The following is a 17,039-nucleotide window of genomic DNA, read 5'->3' on the forward strand; positions in this document are numbered from 1 at the left end:
TAATTTTAATTTTTTTTGTTAATCGAAAAATTTATTTGTCTATTTGGTAAATAATATTTTTTAGCCTCTTAGTAATTTTTAATTTTTTTGAAATGTTATTTCAAGTAATATTTTTTAAAATACTATCTTTTACCTTTTTATATTTTCTTTCATTTTTATTCTCAATATATTTGTCCAATTTTTTAGTTATTCTTTTCAAATAAATCGTGATTTTATCAAGTATTTATAATCTAATAAGTTAGTTTTTTAGTTTTCAATTAGTTTTTCAACTAATTTTGTCAATTCTATGTTTGACAAAACATTTCACCTAACTTCTAATATATTTTAGAAGTTGAAAAATTTATTTGACTATTTGGTAAATAAATTTTTTTAGTAGCTTTTAACGTTTTTTGAAATATTATTTAAAGTAATATTTTTTAAAACGCTAACTTGTAGCTTTTATATTTTCTTTCATTTTTATACTCAATATATTTAACTAATTTCTTAGTTATCTTTTTTAAATAAATCATGATTTGTTTTTATCACTTTATACTTTTAAGTTAAGTTAAAGTTAACTTTATCGAACATTTATAATTTAATAAGATAATTTTTTCAGCTTTCAATTATCAATTTTTAGTTAATTTTTCACCTTTTAACTAGTTTTGCTAAAAATAATCATAGCCTAAATCCTTCCCTCTATGTTTAAATAAAAATAACATTCGAATAATTAAATTATTTTTTTGGTAGAACAAAGAGACACTCAAAATGACTAAACATGTCCTCAGTATATACTCAATAACATGGTGCTTCACTTCTCAAATAATACAACAAAAACTTTACATAGTATAAATTTTAAAAAAATACTATTCAATAAGAAAATCATAAGTTTCCTTTTATTGCATTTTACTTTATTATACTAGGATCAACTTGGGATCAATTCTTGATGCAATATCCAAACATAGCTTGAGAAGCTTGGTTGGATTATGATTGGGGTTATTGTCATTAATTCGTACAGTATTTCTATTTTTTTTTATCCGTTCACTTTTAAAAGAAAAAAATGCATTTATTTATCTATTTGCTTAAATGTTAAAATTATATTGATTTTTATTTTTTAATTATATTTTTGTTTATATTTAACTCTTAAATATTTTATATATTTATCATTTATCCTCTAAAGTATTCTTATTGCACCATATATATTGTTTCATTAATCTCGTTATTGAGAAATATAATATTTACATTCATCTTATATGTAACTTAAGATCAAAATCAACTACACCTGTTATTATGGTTCAAAAAGAGTTCTTCAAAGAAATTAGAGATAAAGTCTTTTTAAAGCATCTCTAATGAAACACCTTCTTTTGGGTGCTTAAATGGATTCTAATTGTATACATTGCTCGTTTTACTCTCTTCAATGTAAGCATCTCATAAAACACCTAATTTCTTCGGCACAACACCTTTCTTTGGATGCTTTCACAGCCTCCCCAAAAAGTTCACATCTTGACATTTTATCAATAATTTATTTATTAAGTTATAATTTTCTTATTTATAAAATTAGTCACTAAGAACAATTAGAATAGAAAAGAAAAAGAGAAAAAATATTCATAATACCAACCACCTTTACAATCCAGTGGCATTCCTTCCGTATATATGTTTTTTCCCCTTAGTAAATACTTGAACATTCACCACTTTATCAGAGATTATTCCCTTTTAGCTGGACGCAATCCCTGTTGATCCTTCCATATATATGTGACACGGTATGCAAGCAAAAAACAAAAATGAAAATTTGCGGCCAGAAAAGAAAATGCTTGACAATTATTCTGAATATAAGGTAGGTCCTCAACCAAATAAATGAACCAAGAAACCAACAAGCTAATTTAATTTGTAAATACCATCTTTCTAATTATTAGTGGATAAGGTAAGATTCGATAACATGTATCTCCTCCCCCATATATGTTCAACAAGATTATTGTGTTAATAGTTATACTGAGCAAAGTCAACAATGGCATGTGTAAAATTATTGACTTGTAAGAAACACGGTTGTGAACCTGTGATGATTAATGGGATTCTAGAAGCCGTCTAAACCAACAAAGTCAACTTTGTTTAATTAAATCAACAGGTAATTCCAACGAGGAAGAATGACATAGTCCATGATGTATAAGATTCATACAAGATGCCGTATATATACCTCTAGAAAAAAATTCTTCTGTGGGTCTACTGTGGTGGCTTATTCTTCCCGTCCAACTCAAACATTTACTAATATCTTATGACAAAAGTGTGTTTCATGGAAGCTTCTTAACCGCAAATTGAGATTATAAAATTGAGTCCTACTTACACCAGGTTGAAATGCGTCATTTGGGAACTTTCCTTGACTCTTGTTAGCTAGTAAAATTGCCTATAGTTGCCAGGACTCAAATAATTCATCTTAAGGAATGATTTAATTTTCAACTTGTGCTGGATTAAAAAAATTTGCGAGTGACACAACCTCTAATTTTCTTTACAGTTTTTGGGTGTGGTCACGGGGTCAAAGGATTCTGTGATGATTATAGTGTTGACTGAACTTGTTGGGAAAGAAACAAAAAAAGAAGTGGTTAATATGATTACAAGCTTAGGTCTTAGCAAATGCAAAATTTGATTCTAAAACGATTAGAACTTGACAAAATATCTTACTAGCGTTTTACTTATCAATACGTTCAAAATGAGGAAAGCTCTTATAAACCAACACATGCATATAGAGGCCAAAAGCAGTAGCCTCCTCACATTAACTTGTTCAGTCACATTCAAAAGCGACAAAGTGTCCCTCATTTCACAAACTTAAAGGATAAGGTAATTAAAACTCTAGAGACAGCATTAGAAATCATCACAGAAATTTAGCCCAAGGCACTTGTTTAGTATTGCAATTCACCATCCATCTTATCATGAACAATTCATCTTTTGTTGTTTATCAATGCTATATATGTTACAGAGCATTAGTTAGCTGAAAAATTAGTTTAGTTACGTTGTGAGGAATGCTTGTTAGTGGTTCATTATCTCTCTAATAAGCTCTCTAAGTAGAGCTCAAACTCCCCCTCATTTGTATCTTATATCATTTTCAATCAATCCCACAGTTACCTTTATAGAACTCCTCTTCTATTCTATGAGCTCTACGATGTATGGCCACGTCAACTTGGTATAATATGCTTCTCTTCTCAATTTTCTGATAATATATAGTCAATTAATCACTATACAAAGTTGCAAGTGAACAATATTCAGTATTTTCTTTGTACCTCATCCCTCTACATAATCAACTATGAACATTTGCTCTCTCTATCCATCTCTATATATGGGCATGAGATCAAATGGTGTGTGATTTGACTCTTTCAACTCTTTAGCAGAAACAACATTAGTGAGTCCTGCAGTTACAGCAGGAATCCCTCCTACTGAGATTTATAATAAAACTAACAAAGTAACATTTGCCGATCAAAGAAAAAAACATTAGTGAGTTCTGCAGTTACAGCAGGAATACCTGTCAAAACATTTGTTAGTCACTGGTTGACAGTGAAGATCTTGTTTTCTTTTCACCTATTATAATTTTGGACATTTGCATACTTGTAGGAGTGACCCCTATTTTCATCTTCTTGAATTTATTCAACACAGCCATCCAGAATATAATCCAGTTGTGTAACAGGAATCACTGCATTAGCATAGGTATGGGAAATTTGAAATTGCTCTACAAGGTAACATGGCTTTACAGTACTAACAAATGTTGGAGCAAAATATAAACCAAAATACAGGTTTAAATATTGTTGTCAGCCGAGGAATTATATAATAGATTTCATTTGAGCATGTCCATGGTAATAAGAACTAGCTTTAGTACTAGTACATGATACTAATTGTTACATGGCTAATGAGTTGGCATGATAGCACTATACAGAAAATTGGGAATGTAAAAAAAACCATCCAACAGAACACTGAAATAAACAATATCAAGAAAAGTGATATAACAAACAACATTAACAGACATTTGTAGTGCTTTATCTTCGTCAATAATTGGTCCAGGGAGGCATCTGAATCTGATTATGGACTCAAACAGTGCCTCAAGGTTTTGTGCCTCATTTTCCGGAGACAGTCCAACTTTTTTTTTTATGGTACGAGTATACATTGCTTAAAGTTCACGCTGCATCCAGAAAAAGAAAATGTTGTAAGCTATGATACTTGAAGCATGTTTTCCATCATTATACTGAAACAGTTATAATCCTTCAAGCTTCAAACAAATGATCCGTTTTAATTTTCCAGCGAGCAACACTTCGATTCTGAAAAAAAAAAATATTTGTTCCTCCCACATACCATCTTGAATAAAAAAAATCAATGTTGAAATTTGACCAATGACAAACTTCCAACCCTGTTTGTGAACAGTACAAAAGTTATCACAAGTTAAGTGAGTACCAGTTAATCTGTTAAGTTCAATTTTAATGAGATAAAAAGTAGAATTTATGACAAAATCTGAACCAACAGAAAATCTATTTATCTTACTGACAACAAAAACAATTGCATGACCAAACTCTAGACTCTAGAGCCTTATTAAGGAATCTTGTTTGTGGCATTGACTCCATAACAGAATCTAACTACAAAAAAAAAAAAAACAAGAAGAATATAAAATTCAGATAATTAATTCCTATATATTACAAGAAGCAGCATTTCAGGTATGAAAACCGAGCAAATATCTTTTCCAAGTCTGGTTCCGTTAAGAGATGAGAACTATTTGAGCTGCTGCAAGAAGCCAAAATAGTTAAGAGTTTGGAATAATCAACATATACTACATAGTTGATAGTTTTACTAACGAAATCCTGAATTCGATTTCTAATAAAGAAAAGGATGTGCAAATATGAAATCCTCCTCCTTTCAATTTGGACATGAAATTTAGGATTATATATACATCCGAATGTATAGATTAACTTTTTTCTATTATTGAGGGCATGTGTAGATCAAAGGCAACTAGCCATAACACAACAACAGTGTTGATAAAAGTTAAAATTATAAAGGGTTTGTCTAATTGATCCCAAAGTGAAAATGGGATTGAAAAATTGACCATGAAAATGATATTAGATTTCTGATATATGAAGTATACTTGAATATTATTGCACTTGTCTTGAAATGAGGTATATCGTTAGTTTAGTAATTGTCTCATATTGTTGTGACTTGTGAACATGATATTTTGATAAATAAATTTAAAAAAAAAAGATTTTTCTGTGCACAAAGAGGAAAGACAGAGATAGGTTAGAGAAAAAGTGAGAAATGTGACAAATAGATAACAAGAGATAAGATGAAAAAGAGAGATAAAGAAAATACAAGGAGGATGCAAATTTGATGTGTAAAAAAAATACAGAATTGATGTTACAATTCAGTTCCTATCAGAAATTTATTTTGCCATTGCTCCCATAAAAAGGAGAGTGTAGAAAGTCCCAGCTACAAAACATGTGAACATTAGGACGTCTCCATGATGAAATCTTGACTCTTGACCGTACATATGTCAATCCATAAGATTAATTGTAGCAGTAGGTGGATGATTTCAATGATCTCTCAATCTACCAAAACATGACGTTTCATCTTATCATATGTCATGTTCACATTTAACAAAGTGTCCTATGTCGCCCGGCAACCAATCCTTTTCTACAGTAGCAATGATGAAAAATGCCTACCACTGCTGATTCATGTTGATCAAGAAGTGAATAGGTAATGTCGATTGTCCACTAATTTTAATAATCCTTATTTTAATGAATCTTCATATAAAAAATTTCTGCATTAATTGGATTACTGACATAGCTGTGAATATTATAGGGAGATCATTGGCCAAGAGAAAAGACGGATGATGAAATTTATCGAGTGAGTGAACTTGTAAACAAGTTCTTGAAAGTATATGGGTTAGATATTTTAGTCTCTTAAGATTATTTTTATTAAAAAAAACTCTTTATTACTCTCTTAATTTTTAAAAAAATTATTTATTTTAATCTTTTTCTACATTAATTTTTACTTTTGTTCGATTTGTACTTAAAAAGGACTGAAATGAATGTTACTTTTGCATAGTTAGGAGTTGACAGAAAACTTTTAAAATCTTAAAGATTAAAATATTCAGTAAATAGTAGAATCATTTTGTGAAAATTCTTTTGTTTTCAAGGAATAGATACAATTTTCATGATTAACAATAACAAAATCTTGCAAATTTAGTGGATGTGCATGGTTTCGAGCAGGATATTGACGATGATGAACATCTTGGAGCTCTAGAGTCACATGCTCAGTTGGAACTAACTCACCTTGAGTGCAATCAAATGAATCAACTTGGGAACAATCAGATGAAGCTCCTTTTGTGTTTAAAGGTGTATTGGCAGATTCTGTATCTTTATCAATAGAGGCAGGACAAGTGGGTTTGTTGCATGTATCAATTGCAATGTCAGGAGAGTTTGGAGAGATAATTAACTCAGAATCTATAGGAATATTGTATGAAATAGGCAAAGGAAAAACATCGTGCAAAACATCTTCAGACTTGTTATAGTAAGATGTTGTTTCTTCAAATTCAACATCTCTTGTAACAAACAATTTTCCAAAGTCAGAATGATACCATTGATATCCTTTCTTTGTTGATGAGTAGCCTAAGAAGACACATTTAGCAGCTTGTGAATCAAATTTATCTCGAAAAGGAATCTGCTTATGCACAAAACAAATGCACCCAAATACCTTTAATTGGGATGGATCAATAGATTTTCCCAGCAAAACTTCAAGAGGAGATTTAAAGGGTAACACTCGATTTGGCAATTGATTAATAATATAAACAAGTTTTGGAACATGCATTTGTATCATTAAGGAACAAGTTTTTTTTCCCAATAAGTCTCTATTCTTGCTTTCGGCAACTCCATTTTGTTGAGAAGTACCAACACAACTAATTTGATGCACTACGCCGCCATGAAAATTTAAATATTGTGTCATGCTTTTAGACATGTATTTGGTGTCATTATCATAATGAAGGATTTGGATTTTGATGAAAAATTGATTTAAGACAAGCATGTGAAAATCCTTAAAAACATCCATAAACTCACTTTTAGATTTCAATAAATACACCCAAGTAACATGAGAGAAATTATCAATCAACGTAATAAAATATTTAGAACCGTCAAAGGATTCAATGGTAGGTCCCCAAACATCAGAGTGTACAAGCTCAAACATTTTATTAGGCTTAGATTAAGATGAAATAAATGGTAATCTAGTAGACTTAGAAGAAAAATGACAAGTATCACAAGAGATAGATTCATTTTCAAAATGAGGAAATAATTTTGTGAGGACATTTTTTGATGGATGTGCTAGATGTTGATGCCAGAGAGTTTAGTCTATCAAGGAAGAATAGAAGGTAGCAATTGCAGAACTCTTGGTGTTTAGAAAATTTCCTGAGATGTAGTAGAGTCCTTGTAAGAAGAATCCTTCACCAATCGTCTTTTTGGTGACAAGGTCCTAAAAAAACACCATGTGCGGAAGAAAAACAGCACGACAATTAAGTGTTTGGGTGAGTTTTTGAACCGAGAGCAACTGAATAGGAAAAAAAGGAACACACAATGCCACATCATTAGGGAATAGCTTAAGTTTTCCTTTCCCAATAACAAGAATACCATATCCATTGGCAACAGACACCAGAGATGGAGTAGAAATTTTTTTGAAATCTTAAAAGATTGGTTAATTTATTTGTCATGTAATCCGTGACACCAGAATCAACAATCCAAAAATCATTCATAGTACTAAATTTCACAGCAGTTGAAATACCTTGGATGCTTTCGTGAGAAGGAAGCTCGAAGTTCCAGTAGACTCAAATTCTATCCCAGTAGCCTCACCAGGGGAACCTGTAGCTACTGCAAAAGGCACACTACGAGAAGAATGATCTTCTTGCCATAGTTTGGCAAGAAAAAAATCAAACATAAGGAACAACCGCTCTAGATACCATATAGAAGAAAGAACCATAAGGATTCTGTATTTCTTATTATGTCAAATTACAACCTCATTATATAAAGGAGCTGTTATTACAAGGAAATTAAATAATAAGCACTTTTGGAGAAAATACGATGATTGATACAATACTGATCTATAGAAATTAACAACAAATATATGATTTTTGTTTATTGATACTTATTTTAGAACTTTCCTTCTTTCCTTCAAAAAGTAGATTATATAATAATCACAATTAAGCGCTACAAATGAAAATAATTATGCATCATCTAAATTGAAAAGCACAAATAAGGTAATAGTACTTATATGTGAAAGGACGAAGGAAACAAATCCCTATGATGGAGGGAGAATGGTGATATGATGAGATATTTTTTGTGGGCCAGATGGGGATTATATATAGTGGTGATGGTTAAAAACTAAAATCATTTGGTAAGAATAATAGTGTTGATACCAAAATAAGAAGATGAGGCAATAACTTTTTCAACCCAAGTACACTATCACCAAGTCTAGCTTATTTGATGTGATTATTGATAGTGGTACGTAGTTTTGAAATTATTATTGGTAACGTGGCCGAGGAGAATTCGAGTTTTCAAGCTGAATAGCACCCTAAGCTAGATTAAGAAAACAAGCAAATTCTAATGAATGAACAGCGCAAGACACTTTTTTCCATTGGTAAATACTAGATGGAAGACAAAACATGTACGAATTGGAGAAAATAAAGACGATATCGTGTTTACCTTATATGCAAGTAAACTTATATAATTTATAAACAAGTTGAAAATTTGTGATGTTTGATTTATAGGAATTAAAAATAGGAATTAAAAATAGGTATTAAAAATTTTACAATAATTCAAATATTATTCAATTAACTGAATTAAACTCTATTGATAAAATTGTGATGCTTAACGTTGCAAAAAGATTAATCATAATTTATGTTATTTAATGGTTTAAAGTAATAAAAAATGTGTCCCACTCTTCGAGTGGTCATCCGACAATAAATAAACATACCTTGACCTTGTCCAAATTCTCAATTATTTATGTTTGATTCAAATTGAAATAACACATAAATTTAACATATTAAATTAAAAGTAAATACATTATAATTTTTTTGTATTCTATATCATTTTTCACTTTGAAAAAACATGGCTATCCAATGTACTTCATTCCCTCGTCTAAGTCGTCTACTCGTCTTGTATATTGATAGTTATCTAGCTACTCTTTTTCCTGGTTAACTGATTATTTCAGAATTTTAATTTGATGTTAGGATTGGAAAAAAATAATATATTTCTCTCTGAACCATTTAAGGTATCTGTATAGGCTACTACAGATGAAAAAATCTCACCTTCATTCATGTCAAAGTCAGACATGCATTTTAGAGCGTTAAGCATGCAATTACTTAGATGTTAATTAGAACGGTTTTGCAACTCATAAGCTAAACAATTAATTATTTGTCTTCTGAGATATGATTTGAGAATTAACAACTGATTAGATTGATTTGTTGGGAGCAGTTTGGTAAACAATAATCTCATAATTTAGAGAATATATATTAACAGTAGTACAATTGTAGGTGAGCACCTGGCACGGTTTGGTAAGGTGTGGGCATTTGCTAGTGATGGGAGGCAACTAATTCAAAGAAGCAATATATTAATGTACAAAAAAAAAAAACACAAATAGTGTTTATCAACCAGCACAGTCAAATAAGCGTGACACCACTTATCACATTCATTCAAACACTCCAATCACTTAAAAACACTCCAATTGGTCCCTCACATAATATGACACATATGCCTCATCTTCAATTTTTTTTTTTTCATCATAGTGCTGCTTACTGCAATCCATCTTGCACCCTTTAGCTACTTAAAAAAAGAAAAGGGCCTGTTATATAGACTATGGCATATCTTATGCCCATAAATAATATTCTCTCATTCTGTTTTTGCTTTTATTTTATTTTTTTTCCTTTTTGTCTAAAAATGTGTTTCAAAAGTTGAAAATATGAAATATTGAACAGCTTATTAGAAGAAGGATTTTTTGGCAGGAGGTCTTCCAACTGCTCTCATGAGACTAGCAATCTCCAAAACCCTTGCCACTTTGGTTCCCCTTTTTGCCTCTGCCGATGCCCTTCTCTCCTCTGCTTTTCTATGAGCTTTTGCTATGTCGTTTTGCATTTTCTCCATTGCTCTTGCCCTTTTCTCCTCCAGCTTCCTCTGCACAATACATGAGATTTTTTTGAACAGAAACGTAATAATAACTTTTTGTAGAGAACCGTATGTTGTTTAATCAGTCAACGTTTTGTTTTACTATATGGCCACGTAGTATTGGTTAAAATTCATGAAATCAAAATAATTGGACAACTTGCTACTTGTTGGTGGGTAACATAATATTTCCACCTTTTTGGCTGTCAATGTAAGAGTAGCTAGCTACCTTCAATAATAAGGCAATAAATGCAGACCATAGGAACCGCTTTTCACTAGATCATTATCCTACCAAGAGAATGTACCATTGTGGGAATTGATTGTTGGTGGATGGTGTTTTAGGCTCTATTGAGCAAGGCTAAGAAAAAGAAAAAGGTAAAAACTGAGAGGTTGTCTGTCAAAGAAAGAACCTATTAGTTGTAATTCAACTTTTCAAAGGACTCATAATTCCCGTGATATCTTCACATCATTCTTTTCTTTAGCCTGTGATAATTAAGCCTGTGGTATTATATATGATGCTGGGAATGTGGAAAAACCCATACATACATACATACTGTTAGATACACAAAAGTAGTAGCTGCTGTAGCTAACACTAACCTTACAGTTTGGAGTGTAAAGCCCTCTCCTATCATTTTTATTTTTTATTTTGTAATTAAACCCCTGTCCTATTTTGGGTGGAGCAAAGATTGAGATACAAAAATAATAAATTTAATATATGATGTGACAAGAAAACAAAAAGATGAAGTCTAGTATTTTTCTTTTGATAGATTCTCCTGTTTTAGTTGTTGACAAGAAAATAATCAATTATGTGCACGTACACATGTGATTACGAATACTCACCTTAATCGAGCAAGATCTGTGATGAAAATTCGATGTATTTTTATGGTCATTCTTGGAAATAGTCAATATAAGGAAAAATAATAAAGGAATGAAGATTGGCATTGAATCTCTTGTTCATTTATTACTGGTTTTCTTTCCCTCCTTCTTTGGTTCCCCAACAACCAAGGGAAAATAATTCCCCACCTTTTCTTCTTTATATAAAATCCATCCATAAGAATAATAGTAATACAATAATAATGACATAATCATCGCTACAATCACTCACCAGCCAATCTTATTCAATTTCTCTTTAATTTCGAAGTTAACATGGTCATATAGGGATATATAAAATTAGTCTAATGATTTAAAAATGATGAGAAAAAAAAATCACATATTCGAATCCTTCTATTAATATATTTTTATAAAAAATTAATAAATGAATGTTTTTCAATAAATAAAAAAAAAAAAACTGATGTATTGATTGGATCAACTGTCAATCAATACAACTGCTCTGTTTTTTAGAGTAATCATAACCTCAAAGAAATCCAATCAACCCACCAAGACTAATCACCACAAACATAGAAAAAAAAAAAAAACCACGAAGATCAACATGCAAGTACCTGAAGTAAGTAACACCTTGAGAAAAAAAAAACGTTAGTTACCTCAACTTTCTTCATCCAGGAGGAAGCTTTCTGAACCTGCTCGCTCTCCCACCCATTGATCACAGCGTCTTCTCTCTTGAATCTGTTGTTAATCTTCGCAACCTTAGCGTTCTGCCACGCCGATATCTTGGCATCAACCTCCTCCTTCTTCACCCGCTGAACCGACACGTGCTCCTCACGTGCAGCGCCGCCACCCCTTACTCCCTGAGACGACGACGACGGAACCGGGTCCAGAGGGTGGTTATCCGGCACGATCGCCAAAGGGTTCGTCTCTTCCATCAAGTCCTCTTCTCTGATCCTCCCCAACAAGCTGTTACTATTGTTGTTTTCGTTCATGGGACTGTTGCTGTTGTTGTTGTTGCTGTTGTCGTGGTCGATGCTGGACCCTGCGAGAACCAGAGCGCTGAACTCTCTGCTCATGCTGAAGTTCTCGCTGGAAGAGGCGCCGCCTTCAGAAGCTACGGAGAGAGAGCTTGACCTGTGGGTATGCACTGTCTCCCAGGCTCTGCCACGTGGCGGCGGCGGGGTTAACGCGTGGATTTCCCTTATTTCAGTGATGTGTTCATCTTCTTCTTCTGATCCGTGGGTAGTGGAACCGATGATTGTTGTTGGGTTGTTGTTCATGGCGTGTTTTTAATTTATGTTAGTAGTAGTGAGTGGAGAACGGAAGGTGAAGGGAAAGTGGTGTAGAAGAGACAACCAAAGTGAAAGAAAGGGTTTTTGGTTGGTTTTTTCATTCGATGATCGAGCGAGCATAGGTGTGTGTGTGTGCTTTTGTTTTTGTGAGGTTGTTATTAATGAATGAGAATGGAGGGGTGAGTGTAGACCACACACATGATAGAGATGGGGTCCTGAGAAATGCAAACTCTAAGATCTGTTTGAATACCAGTTTAAAGTGCTTTTAAGAGTTTTTTTTACATAAAATATAAAGTTTTTTTCGTAGAGAAACTTTTAAAAATATTTTTAACTTTGTATCCAAACTCATCCACTGCATCTAAGCCTTCAAATGAAGGAATATATAATACACTAAAATAAAGGGTAGTGTAGGTTTAGTTACTCATGAAAGCAAAATATTTTCTGAGAAATAATATATAATTTTCTTATGGCTTTATTTTGTGGGAATAAAAGTTTTTCTTTGTTTGTTGAGTCCTTGACCTTTCGTGTATTTCTATTCTTGGACAGGAATGTTTACTTTCTTTTTCTTCTTAATGTCTCCTTGTTCCTTGGTAAAGTGTATAGCAACTCATTTAATTAACTTGCAACTTGTGTGGACTGTGGATTGAGACTGGACACATTGGGAGCCTATTTAAAAGTGGGACTCCCAACATTAAATGAGTTATAATAACAGACTAACCAACAAGTTTTTTTATAAAAAAAAACATTTGTAAAAATGTATTGCTAATGATCCAATTTAATGTAAAAGTGTAAAAAATAAAACTAAATAAAAAAGCAAATGAGGCTTGGCTATTTAATTTTTTCTTTGAGGGTGCATTTGACACGTGAAATTGGAAGTGCAATTCAGAATTGGAATTGTACATGTAGTGTGTAGAATTACAATCTTATTTCCAATTCTATTAGAATTGAAATTATTTTAAAATCTCAAGTGAAGGACTAAGTGATAATAATAATGACAATAATAATAAAAATATTGAGTGAAAGGTTAATTAAGTGATGTTAACAATAATTAATTAGTGATAATAAAAATGATAATGATGATAATATTGACAAAAAAAATATTGATCATAACAATAGTGGTGAAAATAATAAAAATAGAAGGCTAATGATAATAAAAGTTACTTCTAATTTAAATATAAAAAATAACTCTAAAAATGAAAGTAAAACTATAAAAAAAAAACGCATGATCTTTCATAATAAGGTGAATGCCAAAGTTAAGAATCTCTCTATCTAAATTTATCTAATTAAAGCCCTTGCTATTATAGAAAATTTTTATGAGGTATATATATATAGATATACTTCATAAGGATACTTATGTTTTATACTTGTATTTAGGATGGGCCACCTAGAGCTCAACCAATAAAGGTCCCACAAGAGCCCTTGATCTTGAAAGTGAAGTGTGAAATTATAAATAAATATTGATTATAAGATGTAATTCTATACATTTCGCGGTTAAGAACAACATAAATTGTAAAATATTTAATCTAACACTAATAATAGTAAACAGTTTCTTTTAGTGAAGAATAAAGTTGAATCTTTGATTGTTACTAAATCTTTGTTCCCTCTATAAGTCCAACTCTAGTGCTTGCACTTTTGATTTAGCAAATAGTAAATGGAAACCATGGCAAAGTGAATATAGATACAAAGTCAGGGGCACAACAGCAAAATGAAGCGTTTAATTATTTTCCTTCCCTGTTAAATTAAGTGTGATGTCGGCCAGAAATTATGAGTGGCCCTTCCATATATTATAATACGAAAATAGACAATTCAAATTTTACACGTGTTGTGATCAAAACTTGAACACAGGTGGATCTTTCGTACGTGGCAACAAATAATAGGTATTGAGTGTATCATTGTAGCTACGTATATTTCCTCCATGCAACTGATGACATCAAAGGTTTTTATTTTTTTTTTCATTTCTGATTACACGTGTGCGGTTCCACTTACCCATTGCTCTTGTGGCCTATCAAATCCAAATGCCCACGCCTCACGTTGCTATTAGCCTATTGAATTAAAATTTATTTGAATGCAATGTCAACATCATTAAACTATATGTTATTATATTATCAAGAAGACAAAATCGTTTAATTAATATTATAATTATTGTATTTATATATCTACAAAAGTTCACTCTTTTATGATCTATGAACATATTACTATTTTGTCAGTCAAAATAAACAATGGAAGAGTGATTTTCAGGACTGAGTTATCTGGTTGATTTTTCTCATCCCAAATATTCTGCTAATTAACCCTCCAAGCTAATGTTATAGGCGTTTAACTTATTCGTGTTCAATGTGTCCTTTCTCTTTTTTATTTCTTCATGTATGAAAAAATTACTATCTAGTCATATCCTAAACGATTAATATTATTATAAAATGATAGTATACAAAGTTTAACACCGACTAACAAAATCACATTAAAACTGTATAAACTAAAACGTACAGTTTCATATGTCTAAAAAGTACATAGAGGTAATAATAACCATCATTTATAATTCAAGATACATATAACAATATAAAAGTCAATAATACATGCAATAAATTGAATGATTATAAAAAAAAATAGTTCAATTTTTATAATGTAGAGAGATAAGACTTCCTATTCAATATATAAGAATCCCTTCGTAGAGAATTTATTATAATTTATTTTGTTATGTGGAAAACAGAAAATTGTTGTTATATGAAAATATTAAATAAAAGTTAAAGAATTAAAATGATTAATTGGTGGGCTTTAATTAATCTACCACTAAAATGCTAACACTGATTTTTTAAATCAGAATAGTAAGTAGCATTTATCATTAGATGTAATGGGAGTGTGAAAAGGATACAAGGGTAGAACAGTGACGTGGGTCACGTTACTCAATAACAAACAAATTTAGGTACGTGACTTGGAAGGAACTCGGGTGCATATTAATAGCGACAATAGAACTTGTTTGGTTGAAGTTGGTGATGAATAAAATTACACTTCTATTTGTTTATTATATAACAGCAATATATATATAGTTTGCGCGTACCATGCATGAAGGACATTTTCAAATTGGGTTCTATCTTTAAAAATATGAAAAACAATTATTTTGAAGAGTCAAAATGTGCGAGGATTGGAACATAAATAAGGTGAGATCTAGTTCTGTCATTAAAAGGTTAGAGAAAATTGCTTCTGATATCCGCGAGCCATAATTTTTTTTTTTGTTAAATCAGGATATTTTTCAATAAAGTTAATACTTAAGAAACAAAAAGTTAATACTTTAGAAACAAGATTAATTTCCAATCAAATCATATCATATTGGTGAGGCATAATTTTACTTAAGAAAAAATGTTTTGTAATCTTAACATTATGTTTTATTTAATTTACATATATTAAAAACAATTTTTTATTAACTTTTTAGTACTTGTAAAAAATAAGGTAATGATTTTTTTTATATTTAATTGAATGTTTATTGTGTACCTATGTTCAACGTAAACTTTCTATCATCCTTGACACAAATTTGATAATAATTAGGTAGTTTATGTGCTGTGTGCGCGTAAACTTTTGTGATTTTTGTACTTTTTAATTCTTTTTCGCCTTTACTCCGTTTACGATAATTTATTTTACAAATACCAAACATGCACCTTTGTGTGCCAAGGTTTTCTTTTAAAGAGGGCAATACAAAAGAATAGTAATACATCCACTACTCATAATTTTTCTCCTTACATTTATATTGTTCTTTCTCAATATATATATATATATATATATATATATATATATATATATATATATATATATTATTCCTGAAAATTTCGTCTTCTTTTTTCATGTAACACCTAAAATTGTGATTTTCATACATGGACACAAAGAGTAAAGTAAATAGATCATTATAAATCTTATTGGACCCTTTGGTCTGTCCACTTTATTTTGACAATGGTCTCTCCTCTTGATGGAACGATGGGGCCGAATGCCATCTTTTGATAATGAGTGATGACGTATTTAAATATAAACAAATTAAACAACTAAAATTTTCAAAGTTATAATTATAATAAAAAAAAAATTAACAAGGCTTTTTTTAACCGTCACAAATTACCCGCGGTTTCATTAAAAAACGCAGGTAGATAAAAAGGGCTACATAAACCTTCGTTAGTCCCATGTGTTTCCGATTGTTAGATTAACCCCTTCCTACGCTAAAACTGAGTTTTCCTGTACTGTTGCAACGTTTTTTATTTTGTTTATTTATCCATTTTAGAAGATAACATACTAAATATGGCCTCTATTTTGAGAATTGGATTTGTCTCTCATTTATGATAAGTAGGTTAAATATTTGAGAATTTAATTTGCCTCTTCTAATAACGAGGAAAGATAAAATAAGAAATTTTAATCATTGATGTGAGAAATTATTGATATTTTGTACAACCATAATTTATTAAAATCGTACATTAGAGTTGACAAAGTAGGTGAATGTGCCTTATCCTGCTTACTACTGTCGAAATGAAATGAGTTTAGATGTACTTGAGAAAGGGTAAATTGAATACTTGGGAAAAAAAAATGAGTTTTGAAAAATCTTTGCATATGTGAAAAGTGAGCACCAAATTAAAAATATATATATTTGTAAAAAGCTATTTTAAACAAAGCAATGGTGTAATCCATTTATTAGGATAAAAGAAAAATGAAATTTCAATTGAGGTGATTAATAACTTGGTCCATTTTCGAATGTTACCTAATATGAATTATGCGAAGGATGTCCAATGCAAATGACCTAACAATGATAACGAAATTC

The 17,039-nt window shown here is 30.9% G+C and overlaps 1 protein-coding gene across 1 annotated transcript; it reads right to left on the reverse strand.

Annotated features, from left to right (window-relative positions):
• Positions 1–9,452: 9,452 nt before the first annotated feature.
• LOC100527684 (Remorin_C superfamily protein) lies at positions 9,453–12,477 on the reverse strand. Its single transcript, NM_001349719.1, has 2 exons — positions 11,618–12,477; positions 9,453–10,148 (listed from the first exon to the last, which is right to left on the reverse strand). Exons 1-2 carry the CDS (start codon positions 12,239–12,241, stop codon positions 9,957–9,959), a joined length of 816 nt encoding a protein of 271 aa, NP_001336648.1. The 5' UTR covers positions 12,242–12,477; the 3' UTR covers positions 9,453–9,956.
• Positions 12,478–17,039: the final 4,562 nt, after the last annotated feature.

This window comes from Glycine max, chromosome 19 (genome assembly GCF_000004515.6).
Source record: "Glycine max cultivar Williams 82 chromosome 19, Glycine_max_v4.0, whole genome shotgun sequence".
NCBI classification, from domain to species: domain Eukaryota; kingdom Viridiplantae; phylum Streptophyta; class Magnoliopsida; order Fabales; family Fabaceae; genus Glycine; species Glycine max.